General features: G+C 40.3%; 1 protein-coding gene across 6 annotated transcripts in view; it reads left to right on the top strand.

Annotated features, from left to right (window-relative positions):
- Positions 1-18,935, top strand: part of ltbp1 (latent transforming growth factor beta binding protein 1) — a 127,545-nt gene that overhangs the window by 99,624 nt on the left and 8,986 nt on the right. For all 6 annotated transcript variants that reach the window (XM_040037152.1, XM_040037153.1, XM_040037154.1 and 3 more), the window contains 9 exons: positions 1,220-1,306; positions 3,531-3,656; positions 5,562-5,681; positions 7,570-7,692; positions 10,158-10,283; positions 10,363-10,491; positions 12,872-13,000; positions 17,677-17,814; positions 18,660-18,821. In XM_040037152.1, the coding sequence (XP_039893086.1) occupies positions 1,220-1,306; positions 3,531-3,656; positions 5,562-5,681; positions 7,570-7,692; positions 10,158-10,283; positions 10,363-10,491; positions 12,872-13,000; positions 17,677-17,814; positions 18,660-18,821 (1,140 nt within the window). The remainder of the gene's footprint in view (positions 1-1,219; positions 1,307-3,530; positions 3,657-5,561; positions 5,682-7,569; positions 7,693-10,157; positions 10,284-10,362; positions 10,492-12,871; positions 13,001-17,676; positions 17,815-18,659; positions 18,822-18,935) is intronic.

An 18,935-nucleotide genomic window follows, 5' to 3' on the forward strand; every position in this document is an offset into this window, starting at 1 on the left:
ATTTATTTGGTTTGATTGGTGCTATTACAAAACACATGCCTGTCAAAATGCATGCATTAATGGGATTGTGATAGGTTTTAGACTCATTTGTGAGGTCCACAAACATCTAGAGTAATTTTAACATAACCATTCACCCTTAGGTCATAAACATATTGATCTTCAGCCTGATTGATCTGAGCTACCATGCTGTCTTCAGAGAGCAATGCAACTATGCTTACACTGTTTTATTCTGTCAGTACATTACTCACTCCCTGATTTTTGAGCTGCAAATCTGCACTGCTGTTGGTACAGTGCTGGCCATTAATGAAATTAACTAGTTGTATCTGTTTATTTATAAATGTATAAAGTATATAAATTTACCGTGTTTACTTCCGGCCCAGTCTGTGGCTGAGAACCGTGCCTGATGTGTAGATTGTTTGTGATCCACCTGTATACCTCTAATGTAGACAGCACCAGATTTGCAACAGACAACAACAAATCTAACTTTTTTAGAGTTAATCATGATTTTATTGCATGCAGAGCACTGCCAACTTGACCCCGTGTAATTAAAACTGATTGCAGACTACCTCAGTCTTAACAATTGTTGTCTCTCTTTTCTCACACTCTTAAAGGTGTTTTAAAGACAACAATTGACTGTGAGTCATCTTAGATGTGGTTCCCATCTTTGAAGGGACCATTTCAATTACAAGGAGATTGCATTAGATTATTGATTACACATGTTGTGGAGCAGTCTCCAAACTGTTTTCCCTAGTGCCTGTGGTCTTAACCATCGGATTAGAGATATGCATTCAGAGTTGCATTTCTAAGCATTGCTATCATACTGAGGTCTGTGCATATCTGTGGGCGTGATTTGGTCTGGTCCTCTGTGACCTCTCTCATTATAACTTCAGCTTTGTATGAATACACCCAAAGTTGCTGTAAACTGCATTGTCTTTCCTTGCCAAACAATGAGAATTATATTTTGTCTGTCGCATGTCCATCTGTGAAGACTCTTATACAAACCCAAGGTACCACTTTGCTATATGATTTTGGTGTTCTGTTGCTTAGACACACCAGTCTGGCAGTCTAGTTTAATAGTTAATTACAGTTCAGTGTTAAGCTATAAGTAAATTGTGAATGTTTTTAAAATGAATATGTTGAAATAAAATGAATTAAGAATAAACTACATACATACTAGAACTAATGGCTTGTGTTGTGGTTTTCTTTTTTGGTTCAACAGAAGTGGTTGAGAGGATTTCTCCTCCTGCACCAGTAGAGATTCTTCCAACTAATGCAGGCCAGGACATCGCACCTACTCAGGCAGCAGGTAGGGCTGAAACATTCTTCACTCTTTCTTTGCAAACTTTTTTTGTTCTTTTGTGTGTTTTTTCTGTTTTCTCTTTTTCTTCGCACCAGCTTTTTGTAATTGTGTAAATGCTAGTTGGTGTCTACCTCGTAAGAGATGAACCATTTCAATTTAGGAAAGATTCGAGTAATTTGCAAACAATGTTGGGAAGATTACTTTTTAAAATGTATTCCACTACAGGTTACAGAATACATGCCCCAAAATGTATTTTGTAACGTATTTGGATTACTTAATATATTATCATGCTTTTTACAACTACTTGAATGTACTATTGCTGTGTGATTTATTACTATTACTGAAGGTTACTCGTCATACCAAAACCAACTAGATTTTTAAATCTTGCTTTTAAATGTTGCTGTTCAATTTTTGTACTGGCAGGTTGACGTATGTTTCATATGTTAACCTGCGAGGCAGGTTGGTCATCTTGTTAAAAGTCGTACGTCTTTCGTACAACCCCGAATACTGTGGCTCCCCTGACAAAGAAAGCCCAGTGTTTGACTCCCTGGTACAATTCCCAAATATGGACCTTGATGTAGATAACCCATAAGCTAGAGCACAAAGTGTCTCAGTAGATTTTCATTTAACCTGGATGCAATCCAAATGCAATCCATAAATCTACAGAGACATCTTATTATTCATTACTGATTGAAGAAAATAAGAAAACCCCAGGGTTCTCTTCAGCACGGTGGCCAGGCTGGCAGAAAGTCAGAGCTGTGTTGAGCCAAGCATTCCTTTACCCTAACTAAACTTAGCACAGAAAGTAAGGAAATTTGTGTTGGGTCGATTATTTCTTTATTGTAACAATTATTACTGGCAATTAATCCTATACTGTTGAAAGCCTGTTTATTTCCTCTGAAGCAGTGCCACATTTGTAAGGAAAATGAGCAGCAGAGTTATATAGGTGGGTTGTGCCCATGATAAACTCACCAAATCTTCTCTGCAAGACTGCTCAAAGAAATCCTAGTATTAATTAATGTTTCGCTCTCCACCTTAGAGTGGCAGTAATTAAACTATTACTTAAAAAGTCTTCTCTAGGCTCATCTGCCTTGACTCCAATTTCTTTATCTAAATAAGGAATCATCTTCTCCCATGAAGTTTAATTATGTAGTTCCACCACAGGTTCTGCACGGGGACGTTTCCCTCAAATTGAGTGAAATGCTGAACTAAAAGATTAAAGTTTGAAGAAGACTTTCTCCAAGAACTTTATGTTCCAAGTGTGCTGGAAAGGCTCCAGACTTCATGAAGTCATTGAGAGAATAAATTTATATTATTTTTTCAAATTGTACATAGAATTAAAATATAGACGAATCTATGAAGAGGCAAATGTATCTGATAAATGTGATTCAGGTGACTTTCAGCTTTAATTCAAGGGGTTCATCAAAATGACAAATATTTATACCTTTCAGCCATTTTATACATATTCCATTTTCTGAGGCTCAAAGGTAACTGACGAGTTAAAATAGTTTTAAATATAAGAATTGTGTTTTTGAAAAAAATGACTGGAATTCCAAAAGTGTTTAATGTAAGCTGAAGTTCTGCAATCAGATCTTGATTTCTTTTGTTTGAAGCAAAATTGCTTCACTGTCCAAATACTTCTGACTGCATGTGTCTCTGCACTTTGTGGATGGACTCCGTGTTATATATAGTGTGTATGTTGTTGTCCATAGAGTCTTCTTAAAACTTGGAGAAACTTCTCGAACTGTTGCCTGATGTCCAGTAACACTTGTTAGCGCAGAACTAATCTACATCTTAGCTTTCCCAGTTGGAAAATAACTACATCGCTAACTGTCAAAGATGTTTGCTGTGGTGCAAACTCACATCTCGAATCATTTACTAATGAACTAAAAAGGATTTACTATGAAAAGCAGCTCGCAAGGATAACTGCAAAGTACTAAAAGGTATTTATTTGACCTTCTTCACAATATGCTGAGAATAACTGCCAATAATAAAACACTTTGTCTGTGATATGGTTTTAATTCCGTCACCTGCTCCGCAGTCAGTTGCTTTCGGCTACTTTGTGGTAGATTATGTGAACTTGTGATGCTTTTTTATTAAGCTGTTAACTTGTGGTACATTAATGGTAGGCTGTGGTTCCTTGCAGCTCTTTATAGTAACTTATGGGACCCATTATTAGCTCTTAAAAGTGCTGCTACATTAGTGCTCTCCTGTTTCTCTTCTGGCCCAGAGGTAGATGAGTGCCAGATCAACCCTTATATTTGCGGCCACGGGATTTGTTACAACACAGCTGAGAGCTATATCTGCCACTGTGATGAAGGATACCACCTGGATGAGACCCAAACCACCTGCATAGGTAAGGAATGTATTGGTCAGAGTTGAAGTTAAACAAGCTTTGTACGCCATGTGTAGTGCGAGCAAAAGCAACACGATTTTAGCAAAGCTCATGGAATCAGTGTCCTTCAGTTGAGATATGATAGGTGAAATGAATGGCCCATGTCCAAAAGACATGAACAGCAAATGGCTGTTTTCTCAACTTAAGGCACTCTTTTTTTCCCTTGTGACCTGTTTCCAGCTTCCCCATTTACTGTCCGAAGGCTTAATCCTCATCACAGACAGCCATGAGGTCTGAATGTTCATGGGACTTAGATACAGTCTAACAAATCAGCATCTTTCCACCAGCTTCTGTCAGAAAAAGGAAGTTAATTATTAGTGGAATAAAGGCAAACACATTAGAAAATTTTATTTACTTTCTTTATAACAATTGTATTTTTTCTGAGTTTTTTTGTGTAGAGTGTGAGCTTTTTTTTGGCTTCCGAGTTAGGGCATAAAAAAAGGAAACGTTTTAGAACCACTGCGTTAAAAGCCGTAGGCACTGCGTGGGTTTGCTGGATTGGACCCAGGACCCAAGAATCTTAGTTCAGGGACCAGTACGTTTGACTGAAGAGAAGTTTGTGAGTTATCATGAATTATGTTCTTAGTTCTTAGTTACTCTGACTTACTGCCTACTTGTTAATATAGTCAGTGAGCTAAGAACTTAGACTATAATTTATTATAGACTAATATGTTTGTTAGGCTGGAGCCCCAGAGCAAATAAATATTTAAAACGTATTCACCATATGCTGTATCCTGTTCTGGAATAAACGTGAGACATGGAGGAACATTTACAGTCAAAGTAAATCAGGCACTAGGACAGTATTTATGCTGTGCACATCTATAACATCTGGCATTGGTCAAACAAAGTTCCGCTCACTAACAAGTGCATTCTAATGGAATTCTAAGCTGGTGGAATCTCGGACGAGACCAACAACCACACTGTTACCGACATCAGCGCCACCCTCCTCCCGGCTCATCGGCCTTATTGGGATATGAATATGATGCACTGTCATTACGTGGTTTCCTGCCGTTTCAATGCAGCTCTCCCCACCCACCAAAATGATATTGAATTAGGGCTCAGAGGGCAAACAGGCGTGATGATGATTTCTCCATAGCCGCAATAAAATCTCTTCTGCTTAGCTGCAGAGGCTCGTGGATCAGATTATGACTTCTTTGAGAGGTTTATATGCATGTGGGTTTGCAACCATAGTGTCTATTAATAAGATTGATGCAAAGCAGACAAAAACAGGAGTATTGGTTTTAGATGTTCTAGTAAAAATCGTTACACCGCGGTGTATAAAATTTCCTACGATGCATATTTGACTGGTGAACTTTTCTACACGGGTACTTTTTACATTGCAACAACCACCCTCAACGCTGTTCTAAGGGAGATGTTTTTGTTTGTTTGTTTTTTAACAAAATGTATTTGTTGTGATTTTTAAATGCCCTGTGATATTGATACTGCCCAAGCGTGAGATCCTTGTTGCAGTCTTTTAGCTTTGTTTTTAGTCTCTACCAGGTCAGTTTTGTCTTTCACCAAAATATAACATTAGGTGTGTCACCTGTGATGACTTAGAACTCTGAGTGTTAAACAGTTTCTGTCTGTCTGCTTTTTAATACTTTTTCTTTGAAAAACAGCTGGTAATGTGGAAAAAATTGAGTTTTGGTGAACCAGCTTTAGAAATGTTGCTCTTTATTGACTCAGCTGTTTACAGTGAAGCTGATGAATGTCTGCCAAACCACAGACAGACATGCAGAGAAGGATTCAGCAGCTACAGAGCCAGAGAGCGCTGGTAGAGACTAAAGCTAGAGCTAAAAGAAGAGTGAATACTGAATGACCGTTTTTGAACATGTTTGTTGTGACAGCTTATTTGTGTGTTCTCAGATGTCGATGAATGTGAAAACCGGCTAGTGTGTCCTTCTGGTATCTGCTACAATGAGCCTGGTAGCTATAGCTGCGGCTCCTGTCCGTCTGGCTTCTTGGGTCAAGGAGGCCAGTGTGTGGGTAGGTCCTTACACTGTTAACATGTACATGTCTCTGTATTTGGACCTTACTGCAGTGCAAGACTCCTTTAAATCACTTTTAATTAATAATGTGCCTAAACTAAACAGTGTGTAATATAATACATATATTAATGCTGCACTAATATCATACAAGTCTGAGTTGTACCTAGGTTGCTGATCAGTGCAGAGTAAAGGTTGTGTTACTTTGAGCCTGGCGCACAATCATGGACTGGAGGAGTTACAGTTACAGTGACTGCCTGAAAACACATGGAGAAAGACCAAGGGAGGTTTTCATCTGTTTCTGATTTTTCATTTTTAACAAATTTCTTTTAATCATCTGATCACATAGTTAAAATATTGTATTTGGTTGCTAGCAAAGCTTGGCGATGCATGAAAATCTCTATGATCATCAGAAAACCAACAGGAAACTGTTATGTGTGCCAACTTCCAGTATAAGCCATTAATGGCCTAGAGAACACTTATATTTTTCAGGATAACCCTTAACCTCATGGTGCGTATGTCTGGCGGTCAAAACATTAAGGGATCAACCCAGGAAACAGATGCAAAGTTGTACACCTGTACCAGTCAAGAAATAAAATTGCAAACCATGCCAAAGAATACACAACATTTCCCCACGCTTTCCTGGTAATGCTATTATTTCTAGCAGGCACAAAAGGTGTGCCCATCTCTACTCTTTTAGCACTTTGCCACTCCTGTATCCAATGCGACTCGAGGTTAGCTGTGAAGTTTTGACACACCATGTCAGCCAAGCCAAGCCACAACAGAGAATGGTGGTAGCAGCGAGAGAAAAGAATTAGGCTGTGCAGCAGAATCCTTCATAGAAGTTAATAAACCACGCCACAAGTGTTTGCATGTGACTGCCAAACTCACATCAACTAGATTATGTGTGTGTGTGTCCATGAGTTCGAGGGCATTTTTGGACTACAGGAGAGAATAAACGAAAGTTAATGACATGAAAGGCAACAGTGAAAATTATATATAAATAACAGGAGTGAAAAGAGGGGAGTGCTGAGTGCATCATGGGAGGTCTTTTAACAGACTGAGCCACAGACAGCCCTTTATCAAAAAAGAAAGTATGAAGTCAACGTTAAAGTAAAGAAGGTGTCTGTCCCCTGAGCTCAAACTGGTAGCTGTTTCCACAAGAGAGGGCCTGATGGCTGTTGGCTCTGCCTCCCATTGTACATCTCTAGGAACCACAAGTGAACCTGCAGTGTGAGAGCAACGTTCTCGGCCGGGATGATGTTTTCGAGATACGGTTGAGCATAATCATTAAGGACTTGTGTGCTGATTCCTGACTTCTTGGGCATTATGCTTCAGAATGCTGAAGAGCCTGGAATGGAATCCGACTCAGACCGACTTACTTAAACCGACAATGATTTAGCTGGTGGGCACTAGTCTGTGGTGGTCACCAAAAGTCTATAAAAATACAGTCAGAAGAGCCATTAAAAGAGGTTTTACCCTCTAATCATGCATTAGGTTTGGCCAGCGCTTGCATGATTTAGATGTCATTACCTGCTTATCAACCAATGATGACATTTTCGTAAATAAAAATGATTAAAATCATATTTAATAATTTAAAGCCGTGCTTCCATTGTATAACAATGCATTAGTTATAACAGGCCACTCCCAATACTGTGCCTGTGTTTACCTGAAGTGTTTATTCCAGTGTTCAGATAAGTTTAGTGTAACACACACTATAAATCAGTGCGCTCACTGTTTTCACTGTATGTGAAGAAACACTGCAGACGTCAGTCTCAACCAGTTTGTTTGCTTAAATAATTATTCATTGAGAGAAGCCCCTCAGCACACTGTTCATCTGCTGTGTGAGAAATCCATGCAAGTTTAACCTGTTGTTTGTGTTGTTTCAGATATAGATGAGTGCCAGGATCAGAGAGTCTGTGTCAGAGGCCACTGCCAGAATACTGAAGGCTCCTTTTTCTGTGTGTGTGGGCCAGGCTTCAGACTATCGCCAGCTGGAGACCAGTGTGATGGTATGATATTTTGTTATCTTTACCCATATAATTGGAGCAGAAATGGCTGAAATCTTTGTCGTCTGTAAGCTGTAAATTTTTAAGATATTAAACTATATTGCTTAATATGGTTTCTTCAGATTTTTTTCCGAGGTCCCCAAAGTCCTACTATGTTGTTGCAAAGTTTGTAGATATCAGTCTGTGCATACAGGTGGGTAACATAAAGTTTTTATTGATTTTTTGACCTTCTCCCAATTTTCACCAAAAATATATCAGCTCAAGCTGATATAACGACAAAATTTAAATATGATATTTTGAGGACCTCTAACAATCAGACAGACAAACAAATGGAAGTAGTTACATATTCCCTCCATTTCATGGGAGAATAAATTAAGTGAAACTATATGCATTCTGCATTAGTACTGTAGTTTTGGAATCTGATTTGATGTTTTATTTTGAGGCAGAAGTTGGTGTAGAGATCAGAGGATACAGTTTTCAGTAGCAAGCTTAGTTAGCCTTGAATCTTTAAACTGTATGGATGCAACATGGAGGCATAAATGTCTGCTAATTAGTGACCCACAACTGTCAATCAAGGGAGCCTTTATACCATAACAATATCCGAATGGGCGACTTATTAAATCATTAATCATCAACTGCAGGGTTGTTATACATGGAGAATCTATCCATAGAGGTCAAATTGTTATACCAAGTACTTACTTGATTTTTTGATTAAAACTTCACCCCCATTACCCTTGACGACGCTTTGTGCAGTGATACCTTTTAGTGCATGTGCTTCTTCTAGACCATGTTGAAAAAGTATCTTTTAAGCTTTAATTTCATTTTAGGGAAACGATAGAAGTCACAGGTGTCCAGATTTGACAGAAAAGGCTGGTAGGTCATGGAAATTGTCGTGATAGAACATCCAGCCACCTTCTGGCAGCATTTCAGATCCTTTGTATAAATACTTTGTCTTCGATGTCTCAGGACATGGCTGAAGAACACATCATCACAATGTTTCCAAAAGTTGGAGGTAGCGTTTTGTGGGAGAAACGTTTCGTCACTCATCCAAGTGACTTCTTCAGTCTCAGCTGACTGCAGGTTTCCAACCTTATAAACAGTACATTTGCATAATGACTGAACCCAGCCCACTGAAGGAACAATGGGCTGGGAGGTCAGTTCCTTAATCTTAATTATGCAAATTCTCATGACCGTTGATCAACAACCACTAACCAATACCCACTGATCAAAGACCACTGATCAATGGCCATGAGTACCATTCACAGAGTTGGGGAATGGCTGCAATCACAGCATTGTAAGATGGCGAAAGATGTACCCTTAGGCCCCCTCCTCAATTCAGAGATGGTCTTTCCCTTTCCACGTAAATGGCCTCCTTGACTCCGCGCTCAAACCAGCGTTCCTCCCTGTCCAGGATGTTACATCCTCATCATTGAAACAGTGTCCACTGGCCTGACGAGGTAGCTCTTCTGTGTTGTGCCGTCCGCTTCGCCAGAGGTTGTTTGGTTTCCCTGATGTATAAATCCTGGCAGTCCTCCTGCACTTAACAGCGTACACTATGTTACTCTGTTTGTGTTGGGGGACCCGATCCTTGTGCTGGACCAATTTTTGGCGCAGCGTGTTTTGGGGTTTAAAAGCCACAGAGACCCGGTGTTTAGAAAAAATGTGTCTCAACTGCTCCGATACTCCTGACACATGGGATCACTACAGGGTTCGCTTGGGCAGCAGTTGTCCTTCTCTCTGACCTCCCAGCCTATTGTTCTTTCAGCGGGCTGGTTTCAGTCATTATGCAAATGTACTGTTTATAAGATTGGGGAAACCTGCAGTCAGCTGAGACTGAAGAAGTCACTTGGATGAGTGACGAAACGTTTCTCTCACAAAACGCTACGTCCAGATGAACAGAATCAACTTTTGGAGATTTACTTTCCTGGATGATTGAGAATGCATCAAGACATCATTACAATGATTTATTTACCTGAAAGTTTTGTTCTTGCCCTGGCCTGTGGGCAGCTTGTTCACCGTTCTGCTACCACTTGCTGCTGCAACATTCAAATAGACAATGGGCAGCACGGTGGTGCGGTGATTAGCACTGTTGCCTCACCGTGGTCTTTATGTGTGGAGTTTGCATGTTCTCTGCGTGCTTGCCTGGGTTGTCTCTGGCTTCCTCCCACAGTCCAAAGTCATGCAGTCAGTGGGGTTAGGTTTATTGGTAACTCTTAATTGCCCGTGAGTGTGAATGGTTGTCTGTCTCTATGTGTTAGCTCTGTGACAGACTGGCGACCTGTCCAGGGTGTACTCTGCCTATTGCCCTGTGGTAGCTGGGGTAGGCTCCACTCTCCCCCCACGACCTTGACACGGATAAGCTGTCCAGGTCGGGACGGATGTATAATAAGGATTTGATCAAATCTGTCAAAATAATCAGAACATATCACTTTAATCAAAAAACCTGTGTTGTGTTATTGATGTTTTAGATGTGAATGAGTGCACAGAGGAAGCCAGGCCATGTAAGGAAGTGGGAGAGTGCGTCAACAATCTGGGCTCCTACACCTGTACCTGCCCACAGGGGTACCGGCAGATCAATGGCACCATCTGCAGTGGTAAGCTGCTTCTTTAAACAAAGGATGTAGACTCGTTGTATGGAATGACACAAACTCTGTTCACGCTGTGTGTTCGCAGATGTTGATGAGTGTGCCGACGACACAGAGCTGTGTTCCCCTCATGGCAAATGTCTCAACACAGAAGGATTGTATCTGTGTGTGTGCGACAGTGGATTCACTGCTAGCCTCCACATGCCATCCTGTGATGGTAAGATGCAATGGCACTGACAAGGCACACATATACGATGTAAACATGCTGTTTCCAAGCAACCAGATGTTTAATGAATGTGATTATTGTTGCATAAAGCGCTCTAAATGCCCAGGTAGAACCAGTCCATTCACCATGACTAATATCTTCCATATAAATGTTTAAGTGTAGTTTTCCTATGTAAATTCTCCATACTTCCCCAAATTACGAGAATTAAATGTTTTAGGTGTTGGGCTGCTGATGGCATGTGATGAATGAATACTTTTATTATAAAAAAAAATGTAAAGATAAATTCCCCTTATTTAGTGTTTTGGTGATGGCGGTGGACAGCACTCCCAAAGGTGTTTTTGGTCCTACATCCAGTGACTGTAGAGGCCATAGAATAATATTTACATCTTACATTTCATGTGAGCACTCATGCCCTCTGGTTGGGGGCCATGTTTTCCTGGAAGAAGCCACTCCCATCAGGACAGAAATGGTACATGGACCCACACCATGCCAGCATAACACACAAATTCTAGTCACTGTAGGAATCAGAGTTTCATGCTTTCAAAATCTACCCATCAAGATCATCTCTGTGTGCACCTCCACACTGCTGCGCTTCATTTGGATCACTGTGTGCATGATCTGCTCGCAAGTAGCGCAATGACACAAACTGCAGATACATTTGACACAATTTGTATCTGCATTTGAACTCTTTGTTGACAGTCAGCTTGCAGGGGATAAATTTGGAGGTAAAAAGCAACGAGGACACTTCCAGTTGTGCTCCTGACCTTACCTTTGTGCTTGGATACTGTGTTTTAATTTGACCCAGCAGATGGTTTTTGCTTTATGTCCAACTTTGAGGTCTATGGTGAAATTGCAAATGTGCTCAGAATAGGACTTCTGTGAAGTATTCTAAAAGTAGCAACAGATCTAGGAGCGGTCTAGAAGTATGTAAGGAAGTGCCATTAAAGGCCAAATTTAAAATCAAACATGGTTTTGCTTTCATTTCTTTTTTCATATTGTGTGTGTGTCTGTGAACCAGCTTCATGAGATCATCAAATGCAGGCTTTCCAACAGTTTCCAAACAGAACACATGTCCTACAGTTCCCACATATGCTGAGCATATGTGGATGGCTTTTCCTTCATTCTACAGTCCAACTCAACCAAAATCTATCTAATGGACCCTAGGTCATGTATGAGGTGGCAGTCTTATCTTTCTTTTATGTGCTTCAGTGAGCTAGTTTCAGCACAGCGTTCAATAGTTTTTAACCTTGAAGAAACGTTCTGGAACTTTTCTGGACCGACTTGACTTGATGCACTGTTGTTAGCTTCTACCCTGCTATACTCCAATAAGTAATACTGCCTGAGCTTATTTTTTTATCTTGTCTGCCCTCTAACTTCTGTTCTGTAAACATTTGAATAATTTTGCATTTACATTTTTTAAAATAATTTAGAAGTCTGTCTATTTTAGTATTTTCCTCTGGTACAGATGAATCTTGTTGCATAGTTCAACTCTACTGTTAGCGAGAGGGTCTCCCTGACACGATAAATGAAAGATGACATGCTGTTGTTGTATGTTGTGGATTGTGTATTCCCTGCTTTAACTGAGAGGTGGGTACTTGTGAACTTGAGAAAAGGTTAAATAAATATTTTCCTTTGTTCACCTACATTTGTAATATGCGTTTCTTGCTCAGTTACAGTAGATCAGCCAATTCCAAAGCTGTCATTACTTTCAGATGACTGTTTATTAAAGTGGGCTTCTCAGTCTTTGCTTCAGTATCAACACTGAACTACATACGATGTTCAAAGTGTTACTGCCATTGTTGTTAAGTATGCTCTCTTTATGTGTGTCCATAACTCCATGTCTCTGAGGAATTTTTTTCATGTTTTCATACTTTCTGCACCGGGGCAGGAGTCATGGCCTCTGTGGTCATGAGGTTTAAATGCCTTCTGCTGTCTTATAGAAAAACAGAGAGAAAAGAGAAACATGAGAGAAAAAGTGGACGGAAGACGGAAGCTGTTGAGCCTGCTGTCTAGACTAGGAGGGATATGTGTTGCTTCTTGCCTCATGATTTATGCAGGGGGCTCAAACTCAAGTGTCTGGGTGTCTGCTTTTATGAAGCCAGTTTGTGTGTGTGTGTGTGTGTGTGTGTGTGTGTGTGTGTGTGTGTGTGTGTGTGTGTGTGTGTGTGTGTGTGTGTGTGAGAGAGTGCAAACATTGTAGAAATATTTGATTTTCATAAAACTACAATGGAGTTGTTCTGCAATGAGATGATTGCCTCTACAGTAAGATGTCAGAAAGTAAAGATAATATTTTATGGAGTGATGTAGAGTCAAGGCTGGAGAAAGTCACGAAAAAGAAATAAAAAATTGATGTTGTTTATTTGGTTTTCAGATATTGATGAGTGTGGACTCAATGAGACAATATGTGGCCCCCACGGCTTCTGTGAGAACAGACTGGGTTCTTACCAATGCCTCTGTGACCAGGGCTACCAGGAGTCATGGGATGGCAAAGGCTGTGTGGGTAAGTGTGTGAGCTTTGGTGTATATCAATCAATCGATAAGGCTTTTAGAGCTGATACTGATTGCAAGTTGTATATTAATAACGTGCTATGATGGGAAGCTGCCATCCAAAACTGTGCAACTGATTTAGATATCTTAATATGTCATAATGACTATGTCAAATACAAAGGATCACGAAAATACAAAGGAGACACTGAACAGAAAAAAACCTTCAAGAACACAAATTTGACTGACAAATTTACTACAAGAGCACCTCAACAGATTTTTGAAAGAAGTGACCAAAATGTAATGGGGCCTTGATTTGCCCATGCGCCACATTTCTACCAAGATTTTGCATAAATGATTTTGCTTGTTTTTGCACTGAAAACTTGCCCTTATTGGCCTTAGTTGTGTTTCACAATGAGAAATACATGATGGTGTTGATGGGTGCTGGTTGTTTCTCAGGACTAACTGGGCCCATTCAACTCCAAACTCGTTACTGTTAAAGGTGACTTCCACTATCATAACCCTGGCAGAAAGATTCACATACAGATACATAAAAACCCCAATGCACAGCAAACATAAAATACAGTACCAGAACTACCAAAGTACAGTATGTGCTTTATACACACTTAAACACACTTCTCGTCTGTCCTTTGGCACTACTGCTCGGTCCCACCCTAGTTCAGTCCGGCCAGCTGCCTCCTCTTTCCTGCCAAACCATCACTGTGCTGTGGCTAGCAAAGATGGACTCGCACGCACACACACACACTCCTTAAAAACCAACAGTGATGGTTTACCGCTAACCATCCAGAATGTGTGTCTCCTCTCTGGCTTCCTTCTCCTCTTCTCTTCTTATGTTAAATTCAGTTAGTTCAATTCATAGTTATTTATTCAGGGTCAAATCACAACAACAGTCACCTTCTTTAATTTTCATATACAACCTTCGATCACTTTTATTCTGGAAACTTTACAGAAGTAATATTACTAGTATGTCATCTTTCCTAAGAGCTTAATATCTCTGTAATATTTCTGTTAAACCCTGAGCAACTCATCAAGCAACTTGAGTGAAGAGTGAATATTAAAAGAAAGTTTATGTGTTTATTTCTGACTTATGAATTTGGCAGTTAGTTTACATTTTTTCAAAAGGGGCTTCCCCTTAACCACGACTATACTGTACCTTCCAAGTGGAAGGAAGCTTTAAATAAAGGTTACTTTGTTTCCTTGGAGATCAGAATATGCAAGCACAAGAGCTTGATACTTGTCTTGAATGAATAGACTATTTGCTCCTCTGGTTGCTGTGTGTTAGGATGTAGTGTAGGCCATCTCTTAAGTGGGAGATTGGTGGATCCATCCCAGGCTGCATGCCGACGTTTCCTTGGACAAAATACTAAATCCCAAGATCCTCTGTGATGCTTTCATCGGGGTGTGAAAGCACTTGCCTGTAGAGAAAAAAGTGCTTGTGTGAATATGGGTGAAGTTGAATAAAGTGCTATAAGAGAACCAGTCAAGTTACCATTAGACTGGACTTCAGCTACTGAAATCCTCAAAGTCGTCCTGAGAGCACCCATCAGGTGTATCAGCATATATGAAGCCATAGAAGAACAACACTGACACAATCGACAACATAAAGAGGTCCATCTCTAACAGAAAAGTATGTTGGAATTGGTGGATCTACTGATACAGATTGCTGAGAAGGATAAGCAAATTTACCTCCTAGAAAAGAGGACAGAGGACTTGGAAAAACGACACTAGGATGAATTAAATCATTATTGCAGGGTTGGAAGTTAAACCCCGCTTGTTGAAAATGGAGGGAACCCAGTGAGTCGAGGTGACAGGATTCCTTTAGTATATAAACACCACAGAAAAAAAGTGTGACAAACCAGCAACAATAATGACATTTGTAACCCCCCCAAAAAAGAAACTGTCCTCCTAAAACAAGAAAATAAATGAATTAGAAAGAAAATAAACTGTGTATTTGAATGACACAGTTTATTTTCAGCGAAATGCAGACACTGCCAGGAATTCACCGTTTTTGAAGAATTACAGTTTTTTTCTGATGGCTTAAGCTCATTTTTTGTAACTATTGACTATTTTTGCAAAACTCTACACAGAAATAAGAAAACCCTTCACCAAATCAGCAAAACATTGTAGTTTTCTTACAAAAGCTAATAAACCTTGCTTAACTCTCCAAACCTTCGTAAAAATGGTATTTTCGTATAAAAAACAGTTAACACAAGCTATCACATTAATAAGCACATGATGCACCAACTACACACTGAAGGTATGAATAGAAAACACATCTGGCTTTTGCTTTCTCTTTGCACAAGGTAGGCTATGTCAGTTTGAGGTCATACTTTTGTCATAGGTCCGTAAACATGGAGGGATCCAAACTTCAAGTACTGGTGTTTATTCACACACATCAAAACAAACACAAGTGTTTATTTCCAAGTCAAAACAAAATAGTAATTTCACTGAGGAAAAAAAAGAAATCAGTCTACATCGTGTCGTCTCTCTGGGTCCGGCCACAAAATTTTGTCTACATCACATGCAATGTCCTCTAGTCCAAGGCACCGGGGAAATTATCTTCTGGAATGGCGTATCCAGGCCTGACATGATGCCTGGTCAATATCCCCACATGCCTCCTCCATTGCCTGTAAAAGGGCTATGCGTTGATGGGGATGACGGTCATAGACCTTCCAGCGCCAGGCAGAGAAGAACTCTTCAATTGGATTCAAGAATGGAGAGTATGGGTGGAGGTTGAGTACAGTGAAGAGTGGGTGATCTGTAAACCGGTTGCGGACCAAAGCAGCCCTATGGAAACTAACATTGTCCCATATGATAACGTATCTGGTCTGCTCTGGTCTCTGAACATTAGTGAGCATGTCCTGTAAGGTGTCCAGGAATGTAATAATGTGTGCATTGTTATATGGGCCCATGGTTGCATGATGGTGAGCAACACTATTTTGACTTATAACTGCACACATAGTTGTGTTATCATCACGTTGTCCTGGGACATGATTATGGCACGGTGTCCAATAATGTTCCTGCCACGTCTCCTTGTCTTAGTGAGGTGAAAACCAGCCTCATCCACAACAATCTGCTCATGACCCGTCTGCCTCGAGCTCCATCGCTCTCTAGACAAGACAAAACAAATTCAGCACAGCAGGCACATGCACAGCACTACAGTATGCACTTCCAGATTCAGTACCAGTGATACTATAGCTTACCTGCACATATCACAGCTGTTTTACACGTTCACTGTTTCTTTCCAAAGGTGCTCTGTAGATTTGTTTCATTCGGATTCTGTTGCGGGCAAGTACACGACCTCATACAGAAATGCTCACATTTTGTATGTTTTGGAAGGTGGTGTCATCCTCAATTATGCGCTGGTGAATTTCGCGTAGCCTTATGGAATTATTTGCAATCACCATATTGACTATATGGGTTTCTTGGTCTGCAGTGAACATGCTTCCTCTGCCTCCAGCATCTGCTCGTCTAGCAATTCTGTAAAGTAACAATTTCAGTATTTTTACATCTATGGTATGGTCGTGTTCCTCATTAGCATACGGCAGTGCTACAAATTTTAGTGCAAAGTGACTGTGCTCACCGATGCTCATTTCGAAATGTCCTTATGATGCTCGCTACAGTGTAGCGGCTCGAGTTAGGCTGAACCCGTTGGCCAGCTTCCCTCAGGGTCATTCCACGGTTGATTACATGGTCCACTATTGTAGCTCTGATGTCATCAGTAATTCTATTTCTTACTCTTCTTACCCTTCATCTTCCCACTCCTCATCCTCCTCTTGCTCCTCCTTGTCCTCTTTCTCTAACTTCACCTCCTTGTCCTTGTCGTCCTCTTCGTCCTACTTCTTCACCTCCACGTCCGCTTCCTCGGCTTCCTCGGCTTCCTCTAATTCTCACTCTTCTCACTCTTCCTGCTCACTCCATTGTACTCCACACGGACAGCTTACCTGTAGCTTATTTATAGTGCTTAGGCTGATTGCAAAGTGAACTAATTATCTGAAACAGTTTCCACATGTGGCAGTGTGCCAGACAGTTGGCAAAATAGTGTAAATAATAGTGTCTAAATGTGTCTATACTCTATTTGTGAGTATAGATATTTTTAAAAATCCAAATAGATGTAAAATGACAGAAGATGAATCAGCCTGTATTTAAAAATCACTAAAGCTAGCAGGATCACAGCTCACTGTGCAACTTCAACAGATAACACATTAATGATACACACCAGGGGTGGGCAACTCCAGGCCTCAAGGGCCATGCACGTTTCAGATGTGTCCTTGATCAAACACAGCTGATTTAAATGGCTAAATGACCTCCTCAACATGTCTTGAAGTTCTCCAGAGGCCTGGTAATGAACTACTCATTTGATTCAGGTGTGGTGACCTAGGGTGAGATCTAAACCCTGCAGGACACCGACCCTTGAGGCCTGGAGTTCCCCACCCTGATATAGGAAGAATGGGTAGTATCATATAAGTCTCTTCCTCTTCCTACTCCTTTTCAAACATAAAATTTGAGTCACTTATATACAATCGATTAACATATTTCGTATTTAGTTTTTTTTTTTTCTGTTTTGTGTTTATCAGCTACGGGTTGTACTTAGCTTAACTATCAAAGCAAATGAACTTCATTCAAATATGAACAAATCTTCTATTAACACATTCTTTGACTTTTCCACAGATGTGGATGAGTGTGCGCTGCTGGGCAATGTCTGTGGAGAGGCGCAGTGCGTAAACAGGGATGGTAAATTCCAGTGCGAGTGTCCTAGTGGCCAAGAATACAACGGCATGATCGCCAAGTGCGAGCCGATTCCCACAGGTGACTTCAGATTGACAAATAAGTTGAAGATAGACCAATGCACAGCTGGTTTCATTACACTGCCATTGACAGTGTCTCATGAAAATAACAGTGGGTTCCTTTCGACACATGAAAGAACAACGAGGCTCCATAACTACATCCAGACATTACTGTACAAGTGTAGAATTTATTTTCATATAAACAACTGTGTTTTTTCTGGCATCTTATTGAATAATCTGATCAGTGAAGCTTTTGTCAAACCAAAGTAAGTAAAGCAATCCTTAAAATGTATTAATCCCCAAGACCTGCTCCAGTTGTGATATCATGGAGGCGATTAGTTGCATTTAACTTCATTCCTAGAAACATAAATGTTGCAGGAGCTGATATTGTTCTTCTTACAGTTATTTTTCTGAATTCAGCAGTCTGTATTGTGCTGTTTAAATGGGACTTTTAAACACTGATAAAGAAGAACAACCTCCTCTCCTTAAATAGCTCCTGCACTGGTGACGGTACAGGCAGGAAATCTTTATACTTTATATATTTCTCCAACTTAGTACCAAATCTTGAAATGGAGAAATTGCACTGATTTGTAGTTGCTTTCTTATTTCTTAGATTGCCCAGTTTATATACAGTATATAAGCCAAAAGAGTTTTCTTGCCTCCAGGTTTTCTGTCGCGTTGTGCAGTCCACTGCACATGCTCATGAACTTTTTGGCAGGCTTTTTTCATTGCAACACTACAAGTACATATATAATAATAATGCTCATTTTATTTATATTGTAGCTTTAAGAATGAAGTTTGCAAAGTGCTTTGACAGAAAAGTAAAAGAATAGTAGGGCTGACTGAACTCCTTCATTTGTCTTTCAGCACCGTTGGTGGAGCGGAAGGAGTGCTACTACCGTCTGAATGACGAGAACCTGTGTGAGAGTGTACTGACCAGCCATGTTACACTGCAGGAGTGCTGCTGCACGCTGGGAGCTGGCTGGGGTGATAACTGTGAGGTGCATCCCTGTCCTGTCAATGGCACAGGTAAGCTCAAGGAGGATAATGAAATATGCATAGTATTCTCACCAGAGGCACCTACACAGTATTCTGAGAGGGTTTAAAAATCCCAGCATACCACATTTGAACAAAAAGGTTGCT

This window comes from Simochromis diagramma, unplaced genomic scaffold (assembly GCF_900408965.1).
Source record: "Simochromis diagramma unplaced genomic scaffold, fSimDia1.1 OVJJ01000197.1, whole genome shotgun sequence".
Classification (NCBI taxonomy): Eukaryota; Metazoa; Chordata; class Actinopteri; order Cichliformes; family Cichlidae; genus Simochromis; species Simochromis diagramma.